At 42.0% G+C, this 14,702-nt stretch overlaps 2 protein-coding genes across 2 annotated transcripts; both read left to right on the forward strand.

The window, feature by feature from the left end:
* The first annotated feature begins 4,193 nt into the window (after window positions 1-4,193).
* On the forward strand, window positions 4,194-8,545 carry LOC114687136 (protocadherin beta-18-like). The gene is given in 2 exon segments (XM_028861835.1): window positions 4,194-4,752; window positions 4,755-8,545. Coding segments are annotated over 2 exon segments (2,385 nt in total). The 5' UTR covers window positions 4,194-4,706; the 3' UTR covers window positions 7,094-8,545.
* Window positions 8,546-8,617: 72 nt separating this feature from the next.
* On the forward strand, window positions 8,618-13,502 carry Pcdhb15 (protocadherin beta 15). The gene has a single exon (XM_028861834.2). It carries the CDS (start codon window positions 9,699-9,701, stop codon window positions 12,084-12,086), a length of 2,388 nt encoding a protein of 795 aa, XP_028717667.1. The 5' UTR covers window positions 8,618-9,698; the 3' UTR covers window positions 12,087-13,502.
* The last annotated feature ends 1,200 nt before the right edge of the window (window positions 13,503-14,702 follow it).

Raw genomic sequence — 14,702 nt, forward strand, 5'->3', positions numbered from 1 at the left:
ACCAGCCTCTGCTACAGACCAAGGCCCTGTTTCAAAAGGAACCCCTATGATCTTAAAAAGAAGAATGAAAGGTGTAAATATAATGTCTAGTTGTGTGGACCTAGCAGGTAGGTACAAAATTTTGGCTTGGCTCTCAACTCCCAGCAGAAAAGAGTAAATACAGGAATATGTGCACCCTGAGCACTTTAGATGCCCAAAGCTCAATTTTCAGCATGCACAAAAAATAACTTTAAAATATTATTAATACTTGTGGTCTCTCTCAGATAGCCACAAATAATAGATCTGTATTTGTGATTGATAAATGCCTAATTATATTTCAAACTATAAGGTCTCAATTCCATAGTATTCGATAGTGAAGGAGTATAGACAGATAGCTACAATGCAGTGTGGCTATATGACGAGCATTATGTTGGCCTCTGTTTTCACAGGAAGCAATTAGCTATTAAGACACTAGTATATATACTGGACAGTGGTGGTGCACACCTTTAATCCCAGCACTTGGGAGGCAGAGGCAGGCAGATCTCTGTAAATTGGAGGCCAACCTGGTCTACAGATATGAGTTCCATGGCAGCCAGGATAAAATGGCAGCTAGGACTACACAGATAAACCTTGTCTCAAAAAACCAAACAAACAAACAAAAACACAATATATTATCCACTCAAATTTAATGGTGAAATGTAGAGAAAAGGTAATTACAAAGTGTGTATTTTTCTGAGGCCATTTAGAATCTTGGGAAATTCAGACCTTGATGTCAATGATTTGTATAATGGAAATCAAACTCTTAACAAACCGGGTGATTTACACAAGTCCTTCCCATTAGTCAGCATGAACCTTCAGAGCAACTTTTTGTGAACTAAGAGTAAATTGGAAATGCATCAGCCCTTGTGTGGCATTTTAACCTTGAACTTGACATTTTAGCCTTAAATTTAATTAGCTATCACTGACAGGCAGTAATCTTAGGTCCTGGTCAAATCAAATGCAGGTTTATATAAAATAAATTATGCCCTAATCATAGATTACTCACCCTATTGCTTTGCATTTTTAATACTCTTTACTTGACAACTGTGTACCCTAGGAAACATGAAACCATGAATGAGAGCCAGCAGGAAACAAAACAATCCTAGAATAACTTGAAAGAATGTAAAATTATCATCATTATCAGACAATCCAGAATGTACAATTATTATTGTTATCAAGCAATCCACAATATACTAAACATGTTTGTTAAAATAGAAGTTAAACTTGAAAATGTACAGGTAACAAAAAACCTGTAAGATATGACAGATGGGTATAGAGAGATTGGTTCAGGTATTAAGAGTGGGAATTCCATTTCCACTACCCATGCCTGGCTGCTCAACTGTTAAGTCTAGCTCTGGGGAAACTGACTCCCTCTTCTGACCTCTGCCAGCACCTGCATTCACGAATGCACATAACCACATGCAGACACATCAACACTAATACGAAGGACAAAATTAAGCTTCCATAATGAAAAACACATTAATCAAAAGTAAAATTTTAAAACAGAATAAAAGACAATAAAAACACAGCAAAATATTTAGTTGCATAAAATATGTTGAAATACAATTCATACATTATGTAACTCAAAAGTTAATACAATGAAAACACAGAGGAGATTATTAAAAACATAGGACAGAGCAAAATTTTTAGCAGACATACAAATGGAGAGATGAGTTTGTTTGTTTTAGTTTTTGAGACAGGGTTTCTCTGTGAAGACCTGGCATCCTGGAACCTGCTCTATAGACCAGGTGGCCTTGAACTCAGAGATCTGCCTGCCTCAGCCTCCTGAGTGCTGGGGTTAAAGATGTTCACCACCACTGCCAGCAAGACCGATGAGCAAATTTCAACCAGAACAGTATTTGAAGAACTAAAGACTGGGGACTTCTAGAATTAATGAACATCAGCAAACAAATCTAAGAGATAGCTGTAAATCTAAAAGGATACATTACAGAGATGCTCGTGTCTATAAACATCACAGTGAAATTTCAGAAAACTAAAGAAAAAGAGAAATTTTAATTAAAAAACACAAGAAAGAGAAATTTAACTTCAACACAGATGATGATACTGTCCTAATTGATCCGTGTCAAGGGAAATGAGAAATCTCCTTTCCTGACAGAGGTTCGCAAACCATTCCACCTGGTCTTTTTATAGAGTTGTCAAAGGAGGAAATCGAACAAACTTGATATCATTTTAGTTTTAATTAATAAAGACCACAGGGAAGAAGTGGTATAAATACATTTTCTCTTTTTGACGCATACCTTGCCACAGATGTGTTCTAGGAGTTTGACCTGTCTCTGTTTCTAGCCTCTAGCCACATTCTTTTTCTCCTCCTTTCCTGATAAAGTCTCACAGTGGTCCAGACTGGGTTCAAACTGGTAATTCCCATGCCTCAGCTTCCGGAGTGCAGGAATTATGAGTGTGTATCATCATGCCCGATTCCACATTCATTTCTAGTCTAGAATGTCAGCATATGACCACGAGAACCTTCTGGAAATGGTAGTCTCTCATGGCTGTGTTTTCTCTCCTCTCTTCCTTGCCCCCCCAAAAAAAAGGACTCTCCAGAAATGAGCACAAGTACAAATAAAAGTCCTTTGTATGTATTCAAAGGAAGTGTTGTGCCACTGCGCTACATCCCCCCCCAAAAAATCAGAAATTCAAGCATCCTTAAGTTGTGTTTTATTACTTTTTCTTGAAGCGTTTCAAACACCTTTTATGTCAGCAAATCCCAAATTTGTCACTAAAGCTCACTTCTTTCCTCAGTTTCAGTTATATGATGGAAGATCATGTGTCTAACTACAGGATGTTCTGTGGTCACCTTAAACTTTTTAATACCCTAGATGTGTTTAAGTTAAAATTTCCCCTTCCCCTAAACTGAAAAATTATTTCCCTCCAGCTCATGCCTATCCCTCTTCCTTATTTCCTTCCTGTGTTCCACTATCAGTTAACAGCACTAATATCATTTAATGTTTAAATCTTGTAAGTGAAGTAATTTTTCCTTATTATAACACTCCCCATGTGACTGATCTATCACTTCATCCATCCTATCTCGTAGTTTGGGTGCAAATGCATTACTACATTTTCAATTGAGGCAGTATCATCTCCTACCGCTAGTATTGCAACCAGCTCTTATCTGTGTCTAGTTTTTTATATTATTCCTTCCTAGTTTATGCTCAACTCTGAAGCATATTTATCTTTAAAAATAAAACCTTGATTATATTACTTTTCTGTTCAGAACACTTTAACAGTCTTGCATTTCCATTGACATTCCTTACAAACTCTTTGCTTAGAGAATATAAAATAAAAGAAAAAGAAAAAAACAAAAAGGGGGAAAAAAAAATAAACTCTTTGCTTTTCCAGTTTCAGCTTTCACCAAATTCCTCTTGCTCTGTGCATTGTCGTGGTCTTATTTCAGTTCTTTTGAATCACACTACTCATTTTAGATTTGCAGCACCATGTTTTTTTACTTTCCTGGAGACTGGGGATTCACATGTACTCTCTTACCACTGAGCTACGCCTCCAGCCCTCCCAAATATTATTTTTGTTCAGATTATTTCCACTCATTTTTCATGTATCAGTTTAGAATACACTTTCTCCACCTCCAAATTGTGGTTAGTTCCTCTTTGATCTTATATTAGCATGAGCCTTCCTCATGGAGACAGTCATTATTTTTCATGTTAAGTGTTCTTTTTTTCTCGATTTTTCATGGCAGAAGTAACTTCTGTGATTATCATTCATTCCATAATACATTACCACTAGCTCAAGAGCATGCTTAATAAAAATTCACTGAGCAAATCAGAGAATAGATAAATAAAATACTTAGAACCATGCCTTTGGAAGCCCTGGATGGCAAAATAGTGAAATTCAGTTTCACGTTTTATATTGTCAGAATCTGTACAGAACATACTCTATTCTCTAGTGAGTATTTACTTTCTACTGCAGCCAGATAAGTCTACTATGGAGTATTCTTATGGAAATGGTACCATTTACCTAGCCCAAAATATCCAACTTTCCTCAAACAACTATTTGCACATACCAGACTCAACTTCAAGTGCCTAAACATACCATCCAGCCTTTTCTGAGAGCATTTAATAATGGCTAGAAGAGATCTATAGGTTTACAGTCTCAATTTTCCTAAGAATCTCTTGCTCATCTTTGAAAATCAATGACATGGAGTCCTTTGAACTATCATTAGTTTTACAGTTGTCTTCAAGGAGAAATCATGAACTGTTTGAAACAAGGATTCTATTTTAAACCATTTCATCAGTACAGCTCTATCGGATAGTAACTCATTACGTTAATCACAAAAGCTACGACTCAGAAATGGAAAGGGGACTAAAGCAGAAAATATTATTTAGGTTAATTAACAAATACATCTGATAAATTAGTATTTTGTCTCAAACTCACTCGGCTTTGTCTGAAACCTGACAACCTGTATAGTCACTTGGTGGCGCTGCAGGATAAGATGGGAGACTGTTTCCTAGCTGCGGCTCAGTAGCCTCTTAACCAGCGGAAGTGAAAGCACCGGATAAAATGGCAAACAGGCTGTCTGAAAAGGCAGGGCAAGGACAAGACCCTCCAGAAAGGAGTGCAAGCCTATAAATTCCTGAAGGTCCAGATGAGCGTACCTGCTCTCTGAGCTGCCAGGGACTGAGTTGAAACAGAACAGCAGAAAGTGTCTTGTCTACGGAATGATGGAGTCAGGAGTGAGGGCTGCTCAGCATCTAAGGCAAGTGCTGCTTTTTTTGTTTTCCTGGAAGGGTCCTTGGTTCTTTCCGAGACCTGGAGCTATTCTGTGGCAGAAGAAATGGAGACTGGCTCCTCTGTAGCCAATATAATTAAAGACATGGGTGTGGGTGACCTGGCCGCACGGGGGGCCAGAGTTATATTTGATGACTATCAGCCTTATTTGTGGTTAGAACTTGAGACTGGCAACTTGCTCTTGAATGAAAAACTGGACAGGGAGGCACTCTGTGGTACCAGTGAACCCTGTATACTGCATTTCCAGGTGTTATTGGAAAATCCTTTGCAATTCTTTCAGGCTGAGCTTTTGGTTGAAGACATAAATGACCATTCTCCCACGTTCCCAGAGAAAGTCATATTTCTAAATATCTCAGAAGGTGCTACTCCAGGAACCTCATTCCAAATGGATAATGCTCAGGACTTAGATGTAGGAATGAATGGTGTCCAAAACTATACAATAAGCCCCAACCCCTATTTCTACCTTAAGTTAAAAGACGGTGGTAAAGGAAGAAAATACCCAGAGCTGGTACTGGATGGATCTCTGGACAGAGAAAAGGAGCCTTCAATTAGCTTAATACTAACAGCTGTGGATGGTGGGTCACTGCCCAGGTCAGCAACTGCACTGATTCAAGTTGTGGTTGTGGATGTCAATGACAATGCCCCTGAGTTTGAAAGAACGCTGTATGAGGTTCAAGTACCAGAGAACAGCCCTGTGGGCTCACTAGTAATCAAGGTGTCTGCTACAGATTTGGACACAGGGATAAATGGAGAAATATCTTATTCATTTTCTCGTGTCTCTAGAGATGTATGGGAAACATTCAAAATCCATCCAGTTTCTGGTGAAGTCCATTTGAAAGCACTCCTAGATTTTGAGGTGATTCAGTCTTATACAATAAATGTTCAAGCCGTTGACGGTGGGAGTCTCTCTGGAAAATCAGCCATTATTGTTCAAGTTATAGATGTGAATGACAACCCACCAGAAATAGTCTTTACATCTCTTATGAGCCCCATCCCAGAAAACTGCTTATCAGAGATGGTCGTCGCTGTTTTCAGTGTACGAGACCAAGACTCAGGAGACAATGGCAGAATGATATGCTCAATTCAAGACAACCTCCCTTTTCTCTTGAAGCCTACTTTCAAAAATTTCTACACTCTAGTAACAGAAAGTCCACTGGACAGAGAAAGCAGAGCTGAGTACAACATCACCATCACAGTCACCGACATGGGCACACCCAGGCTCACAACACAGCACACCATAACAGTGCAGGTGGCTGATGTCAACGACAACGCCCCCGCCTTCACACAAACCTCCTACACCCTGTTTGTCCAGGAGAACAACAGCCCTGCCCTGCACATAGGCACCATCAGCGCCACAGACTCAGACTCAGGCTCCAATGCCCACATCACCTACTCTCTGCTGCCCACCCATGACCCGCAGCTAGCCCTCGACTCGCTCATCTCCATCAACGTTGACAATGGACAGCTGTTTGTGCTCAGGGCACTGGACTATGAGGCCCTGAAGGCCTTCGAGTTCCACGTGGGCGCCACAGACCAAGGCTCTCCTGCACTCAGCAGCCAGGCGCTGGTGCGAGTGCTGGTGCTGGACGCCAACGACAATGCGCCCTTCGTGCTCTACCCGCTGCAGAACGCCTCAGCGCCTTGCACAGAGCTGCTGCCTAGGGCGGCAGAGCCTGGATACCTGGTCACCAAGGTGGTGGCAGTGGACCGAGACTCTGGACAGAATGCCTGACTGTCATTCCAGCTGCTCAAGGCCACAGAGCCCGGGCTGTTCAGCGTGTGGGCTCACAATGGTGAGGTGCGCACCTCCAGGCTGCTGAGTGAGCGCGATGCTCCCAAGCACAGGCTGCTGCTGCTGGTCAAGGACAATGGAGATCCTCCAAGGTCTGCCAGTGTCACTCTGCATGTGCTGCTGGTGGATGGCTTCTCTCAGCCCTACCTGCCTCTGCCAGAAGTGGCGCGCCAACCTGCAGACGACAATGAGGACTTGCTCACACTGTACCTGGTCATTGCCTTGGCTTCTGTGTCTTCGCTCTTCCTCTTGTCTGTGCTGCTGTTCGTTGGGGTGAGGCTGTGCAGGAGGGCCAGGGCGACCTCTCTGGGTGGCTGCTCTGTGCCTGAGGGACACTTTCCTGGTCACCTGGTGGATGTCAGTGGCGCAGGGACCCTGTCCCAGAGCTACCAGTATGAGGTATGTCTGACTGGAGTGTCGGATACCAAAAATTTTCGGTTCCTAAAGTCTGTGTCTCCCAACCATGAGGTTGTGAATTGTGTGGAAGAGAATTCTACCTCTTTGAGTGGTTTTGGATACAATTAACAATTTGTTGACTTTTTAGATGGTTCTGGATGAGTGTTCATTCTTTCTAAACATTCTTGTTTTCCACTATTTTATCTTCATAAGGAATTTCTAATGTTTTGTCTTTATTTTCCTAATTCAGGAGATGGTAAGTTCCATGCATCCCCTTACAGGTTAGTCTCTTTTTAAAAAAATCACTTCTTGATAAAGATATAAAACTTTACTCATTCCTTGAAAGTCACGGTGTTTCTTCAACTTGTCAGATTCTCAACATAAATCATTATTGATTTGAAAATACTCACCTTCGTTTTATTTGATTGTTGTACAGAAACATTTCCAAAAGATTTGAAATGTGATAGAGATGTCATGAATTGTCAGTGTACCTTCTGTATATTATGCTTTACTATCTAGAATAAGTATCTGAAATGCATGATTTTGTTGTACAGCAGTTTTAGTTGGAAAGACAATTCTCTGAAGTGCCAAGGCTTTTATTATCTTCATATGAACATCCAGCATGTAATACATATGAATATTGTTAAAATATTTTTAGATTATCTCAAAATTTATAAAATGCCAGATCCCTCCTGTGACATCTGGCTAGCCCACCTCACATTTCCTGAAAATCTCTCTCTTCAGCATAGGTATGGGATCAAAGCTTGATTTGTTTCATACAACTTGGGTCCCTCTATGGTTTCAGACAATTGGACAAATGATGGGAACTGCTATTCTAAGCTGAGCCAGTCTGATCCTGTTTATTTTTAAAATCACTTTAGAAACCAAATGTATTCAAGTCTTTCTCTTAGGAATATTACAACAAAGTGACGTCATCTCAAACCTCTGAGGGAGGAGAGGACAGAGGTCCTGCAGAGGATGTTCTTTTTAGTAATCCCCAAGTAACCTTTCACTGTTGGGTGAGCCTGGGGACAGAGAATTAAGATGTGCTCATGTAATAGATTTTTCTAGTCCAGCTCAGTAGAGGTTGGTTGGTTGGTTGGTTGGTTGGTTGGTTGGTTGATTGGTTGATTGGTTGGTTTTTTGTTTTTTTGTTTTTTGTTTTTTTTTTAAAAAGCATACTTAGATATTCCTGCCTACACTGGTGAATTATTCCTGTTAATTTTGTACTTTCATTGAGCTACTATAACACAAATCAAAAAGTTTGTAAACTATTGCAGTTACATGGAAAGGCACTGTGAATCTTTGGTCTAATGGGTAATTTTGAGGATAGGAGTGGTGGTCCTCTCAGGACGCTGAGGCAAGATCCTGAGGACAGGGCTGGGCCTCAAGACCTCTTTTGTTAGGACAAGCCACAGTGTTTTTCCTTTAATGAAAAGATGGTTTAGACCCTCGGTTATTTCATGTGACTACGGAAAGAGTACAGAGAGCTGCTACCTGGAAAATGCCGTCTTGTTTATACAGCTTATTATAAAATGAGTTAGGTCGGGCGGTGGTGGCGCACGCCTTTAATCCCAGCACTCGGGAGGCAGAGCCAGGCGGATCTCTGTGAGTTCGAGGCCAGCCTGGTCTCCAAAGCGAGTTCCAGGAAAGGCGCAAAGCTACACAGAGAAACCCTGTCTCGAAAAAACCAAAAAAAAGAAAAAGAAAAAAAAAAGAGTTAGGATCCCAACAAAGCAAGAGACATCTACAGTAGGAGGAAAGGGCACACAATTTTGTGTTTTATTCTATGATGAATTATGCAAATGTTTACTGAGCATCTTCTCTGTCCCAAGGATTAGTTTAGATATTGTGGTGCAGCAGTGCAGTAAAGAGTGCTGAATTGCTTACAGGTTACACAAAGGAAATGACCAAATATATTCATCTGCTACATCTGGTGTGAGGGAAAACACCAGAGAGAACACGGAGTAAAAGGAAATGGAGTGAAAGGCGCTTTCGTATGAGTTTTCTCATAGGCAAAAAGTTTTATTAAAAAGTTTAAGTTCCTGACCATATGTAGGAAGTGTATCATAAACTGGAACTAACATGTAGATTTTTTTTTCCTTTATGAAACTTTACCAATGGGAACCACAATCCTGTTACCTGGGAGACATAAAGTGACAAAGAAGCCCCAGAAGTATTGACCCCCACTTTATGCTGAATTTTAAATTGCATGGCTATGTGTTACTAACTGTATAAGATGACTGATCAATCAGTACTGTCTTCTTTCATTTCTGTTTCCCCTAGAGTGCCCCTACTGACTGTAGGGCTTCTAATGGGTAGGCAGCTTGTCGAGGTTGTTTATTCCTGTATTTTTCAGAATCCGACGCATTAATAACAAGGATTCTTTTTGTTTAGTGAGGGACTGCATAATCAGAATAACGTTGTTCGGTGATTGAATTTATTTCCAAACTTCTGACAACCAAATAGACTATAAAAAGAATGGAACCATGCAGCGATCGGCTGAGAAGCAAAATCAACGCATGGTGGCGCTGCTGGCTAAGGCTTAAGAAAGGACGAACGCGGAAAAGGGAAAAAAAAATGCTTCTTCAGATCTCCGGCTGAAAAGCCCTTAGGCGGAGCTCAAACCGTTAATTTTACAGAGATTGCTGCTAACTTACACATCGGAACAGGCTATAAACTGATCGACCGCTGTCTGGGTGCCCTTGCATCCTGGCTGGGTGCGGAAGCAAAGATGAAGATTGGAAGAGAGAGCAGACAAAGGCAAGTTCTGTTGATCTTTATCTTACTGGGAGTGGCTGGGGCGGGCTGGGAGCCCCGCCGTTACTTTGTGTTGGAGGAAACACCAAGCGGCACGGTGTTGGCTGATCTAGTCAAGGACCTAGGGCTGGGAGTTGCGGAGCTAGCTGCTCGAGGAGCCCAGGTGGTCTCTGAGGATAACGAATCACACCTGCAGCTTGATCTACAGACTGGGAAGCTAATATTAAATGAAAAACTGGACCGGGAGGAGCTGTGCGGCTCCAATGAACCCTGTGTCACTCATTTCCAAGTGTTACTGAAAAACCCACTGGAAATATTTCGAGCTGAGCTACGAGTGGGAGACATAAATGATCATTCTCCCGAGTTTCCTGAAAGAGAAATGACCGTGAAAATCCTGGAGACTAGCTCTATTGGTGCTGTGTTTCTTCTCAAAAGCGCTCAGGATTTGGATGTGGGCAACAACAGCATTCAGAACTATAACCTTAGTACCAATTCTCATTTCCATGTTTCCATCCGAAACCGAGGTGATGGGAGGAAATATCCAGAGCTGGTGCTGGACAAAGGACTTGATCGTGAGGAGCAGGCAGAGTTCAGGTTAACTCTGACAGCGCTGGATGGTGGTTCTCCGCCCAGGACTGGCACCTCACAAATCCGGATTATTGTCTTGGATGTCAATGACAACGCCCCTGAGTTTGCGCAGGCGCTCTATCAGGTGCAAATTCTAGAGAACAGCCCGGTGGGTTCCCTAGTTGCTAAGGTCACAGCCAAGGATTTGGACAGTGGAACAAACGGAGAAGTATCGTACACTCTTTTTCATAGTTCTCAGGAGATGAGCAAAACTTTTGAGCTAAATGCTCTGTCAGGAGAGATTCGACTAATTAAAACACTGGACTTTGAGACAACATCTTCATATGAAATAGACATAGAGGCATCCGATGGCGGGGGGCTTTCTGGAAAATGCTCAGTTTCTATTCAAGTGGTGGATGTCAATGATAATTACCCAGAACTAACTATTTCTTCGCTGACCAGCCCCGTACCAGAAAATTCACCGGAGACAGAAGTGGCTCTGTTTCGGATTCGGGACCGAGACTCTGGGGAAAATGGAAAGACAGTATGTTCCATACAGGATGGTGTCCCCTTTACACTAGACCCTTCCGTTGGGAACTTCTATAGACTGATGACAGAAGGAGGGCTGGACAGAGAGAGCAGAGCTGAGTACAACATCACCATCACAGTCACCGACATGGGCACACCCAGGCTCACAACCCAGCACACCATAACAGTGCAGGTGTCTGATGTCAACGACAACGCTCCCACCTTTACCCAAACCTCCTACACCCTGTTTGTCCAAGAGAACAACAGCCCCGCCCTGCACATAGGCACCATCAGCGCCACAGACTCAGACTCAGGCTCCAATGCCCACATCACCTACTCTCTGCTGCCCACCCAAGACCCACAGCTGGCCCTCGACTCCCTTATCTCGATCAATGCCGACAACGGGCAGCTGTTCGCGCTCAGGGCGCTGGACTATGAGGCCCTGGAGACCTTCGAGTTCCACGTGGGCGCCACAGACCAAGGTTCTCCTGCGCTCAGCAGCCAGGCGCTGGTGCGAGTGCTGGTGCTGGACGCCAACGACAATGCGCCCTTCGTGCTCTACCCGCTGCAGAACGCCTCTGCAGCCTGCACAGAGCTGCTGCCCAGGGCGGCAGAGCCAGGCTACCTGGTCACCAAGGTGGTGGCAGTGGACCGCGACTCTGGACAGAATGCCTGGCTGTCCTTCCAGCTGCTCAAGGCCACTGAGCCCGGGCTGTTCAGCGTGTGGGCTCACAATGGCGAGGTGCGCACCTCCAGGCTGCTGAGTGAGCGCGATGCTCCCAAGCACAGGCTGCTGCTGCTGGTCAAGGACAATGGAGATCCTCCAAGGTCAGCCAGTGTCACTCTGCATGTGCTGCTGGTGGATGGCTTCTCTCAGCCCTACCTGCCTCTGCCAGAGGTGGCGCACGACCTTGCCCAGGACAATGATGATTTGCTCACACTGTACCTGGTCATTGCCTTGGCTTCTGTGTCTTCCCTCTTCCTGTTGTCTGTGCTGCTGTTCGTGGGGGTGAGGCTGTGCAGGAGGGCCAGGGCGGCCTCTCTGGGTGGCTGCTCTGTGCCTGAGGGACACTTTCCTGGTCACCTGGTAGACGTCAGTCGCAACGGGACCCTGTCTCAAATCTACCAGTATGAGGTGTGTCTGACTGGAGACTCTCAGAGTAATGAGTTCAGATTCCTAAAGCCTGTGTTTTCCAATATTCTAGACCAAAACTCTGGTGGGCAATCAGGAGATAATCCACCCTTCCCAAGTATTTTAGGCATGTGAAACTTCACGTTTCCCTGGCTGTATAATTCTGTCTCTTTTGATTTTGCATTTTCTTTTCAAATTTTGTAGTAAGTTTATCTGTATTTGTTTTTCCTTTTCTCTACGAGTTTAGGTAGTGTTGTTGTTTATAAACTTGTTTACTGTACAAGTATTTTTCAAGTTGTATTGTTTTGAGCATTTTACATCAGGACACTTCATGTTCCTGATTGAACTGACAGTACTCTCTCCCAAAGAATGTGAATTTCTTCTAATGAACACAATTCTAATTTTAAAAGTATGTTTCCTGACACAGGAGAACAGATTAGTTTATATAGTGCCTGTACAGTTTGTTGGAGGCCCTAGGTTGGATCACCCTGTAATCCTAGCATTTAAACGTGGAGGCAGGCTATCAGGAATTCAAGGTCATCTACTACTTAGAGAATTCAAGCTAGGCCTGGACTATATGATGAACAGGACATAGTAAGTCCCCCAAAATAAAAATGCATTCCTGAATTGTGACACCACAGAAAAACATATGATTTCTTAAAATCACACTTCATTTTAAAATTGGAAATCTTTAGGGTTTTTTTTTTTTGGTATGGCTAAGACTTCAATAGCCTTATTTGTGTTTTCTTTAGTAGCAGTTCATATTCATTAATGCTGCGTTTCTTCCAGATTCCCTGATTATGTTTTCTATTCTCTAACAGGAAGTAACAAGGTAATTTCAAGCTTTTTTTGGATGTTCACTGTAAATATGGTCTCATGAAAAAATATATCCACATCGCCTGTTCTTTCTGGTCTAAGTTAACATAGAAAAGATTAAAAGCCTCTCCATTATCTTTAGCCAATGGGAGTACTTAGCATGTTGCTCCCAGACTGCCTGTGTTCAAGAACTTTCTGTAAAGCCAATAGACTCCAGGAACAATAATATATTTCTTGCTGTTATCACTTTTTATAGTGAGGAAATCTTGGTGTAAACCCCAAATTCTTGGCTCAGGATAGCTTCTGGTGGTATAGCATGCTGATATCTGCTTGCTTTGGATGGTGACATTGCTCTGATTGATAAGGAATTTGGAAGAAAATGCATTACAGAATTAATATTAGTTAGCCAAACAAATTTTAGTAATGGATACATTAATGTAGTATTGAATGATTAAGAGAAATTATTCAGAAAAAAATGACCTCAAAGATATTCAATCCTGATCCCTAGAACCTATGACTATAACTTTACATTATAAAGATAAAATACAAATGAAATTGAAGTTGTTTATAAACTAAATGGAAAGTGGGAAGTATGTCCTAAATCATTTGGATGGGTCTGATAGGAACAATGAAAGCAAAATTGAGTCTACCTTAAGATGAAGAAGAACAGCCAGGCATTGTGGCACATTTGTTTAATCCCAGCATGTGAAAGCAGAGTTTAAGGCCACCCTTTTCTAGTGAGTTCTAGGACAGCTAGAGCTAGAGAGTGAGACCCTGTCTTGAAAACACACACACACACACACACACACACACACACACACACACACACACCAAAAAAAGAGAAAGATATGAAGAAGAAATTTGCTAAGGACCAGTAGTGGTGGCACACACCTTTTAATCCCAGCACTTTTGAGGTAGAGACAGGCAGATCTCTGAGTTTGAGGCCAGCCTGCTTTACAGAGTGAGTTCCAGGACAGCCAGGACTACACAGAGAAACCTTGTCTCAAAAAAGTATATAGTTGAAATTGCAGACACAGAATAGAACATATTCAGATTGCTTTGAACAGACTTGATAGAAATGTGATAGTAACAAGTCTGTTGGTGAAAATGCAAAAGGAAGTGAGGAATGTGGTGCTTATAGAAATGTTGGCATTTAGAACTTATAAATCATTTAAAGCAAACTATGGGGAGAAATATGGACATTATAGTTACTATTAGAAAGAGCCCAGATAAAGAGAACATTGTTGAAAATTAGAGGAAAATTAATACTTTTATTCTTTTTTATGGTTTCTGAAGACAGAGTTTCTCTGTGTAGCTTTGGAGCCTATCCTGGAACTCACTCTGTAGACCAGGCTGGCCTCAAGCTCACAGAGATCTGCCACCATGCCCAGCCCCTACTTTTATTCTTATATAGTGGCAGAAAACTTAGCTGAATTGTGAACTACATTAGATGAGGAAAAGAACTGATGCATTTGAATGTTTGGCTAAGGAAATTTCCTGGAAAAGTGTTGAAAGTACACCCTGATTTCTTCTCACTGTTTATAGTAAAATATGAGATGAGTGAATGGAGGAAATTTTCATCATCATAATTGCCTTGTAACATATGTTAAAATCAGGAGATTCACTGCCAGGGATGCATGCATGCTATGGAATAATCCTCTTGTACACTGTAAAGATTTATCATTCAAAATGGTTTAATAAAATGTGGATTGGCCAGTATCCAGGCAGGAAATATAGGTGGTGTGACCAAACTAAGAATGATGGGAAGAGGAAGGATGTAGTAAAGAGTCAATAGACAGATGCTGAGGGAGCAGGAGATGAATGTGTCATGCCACCATTTGGCAAAGCATATATAAAAATACGAATTAATTTAAGTGTAAGAGTTAGCTAGTAACAAGCCTGAGCTATTGGCTGAGCATTTATAATTCATATTCA

This window comes from Peromyscus leucopus, chromosome 19, assembly GCF_004664715.2.
Source record: "Peromyscus leucopus breed LL Stock chromosome 19, UCI_PerLeu_2.1, whole genome shotgun sequence".
Classification (NCBI taxonomy): Eukaryota; Metazoa; Chordata; class Mammalia; order Rodentia; family Cricetidae; genus Peromyscus; species Peromyscus leucopus.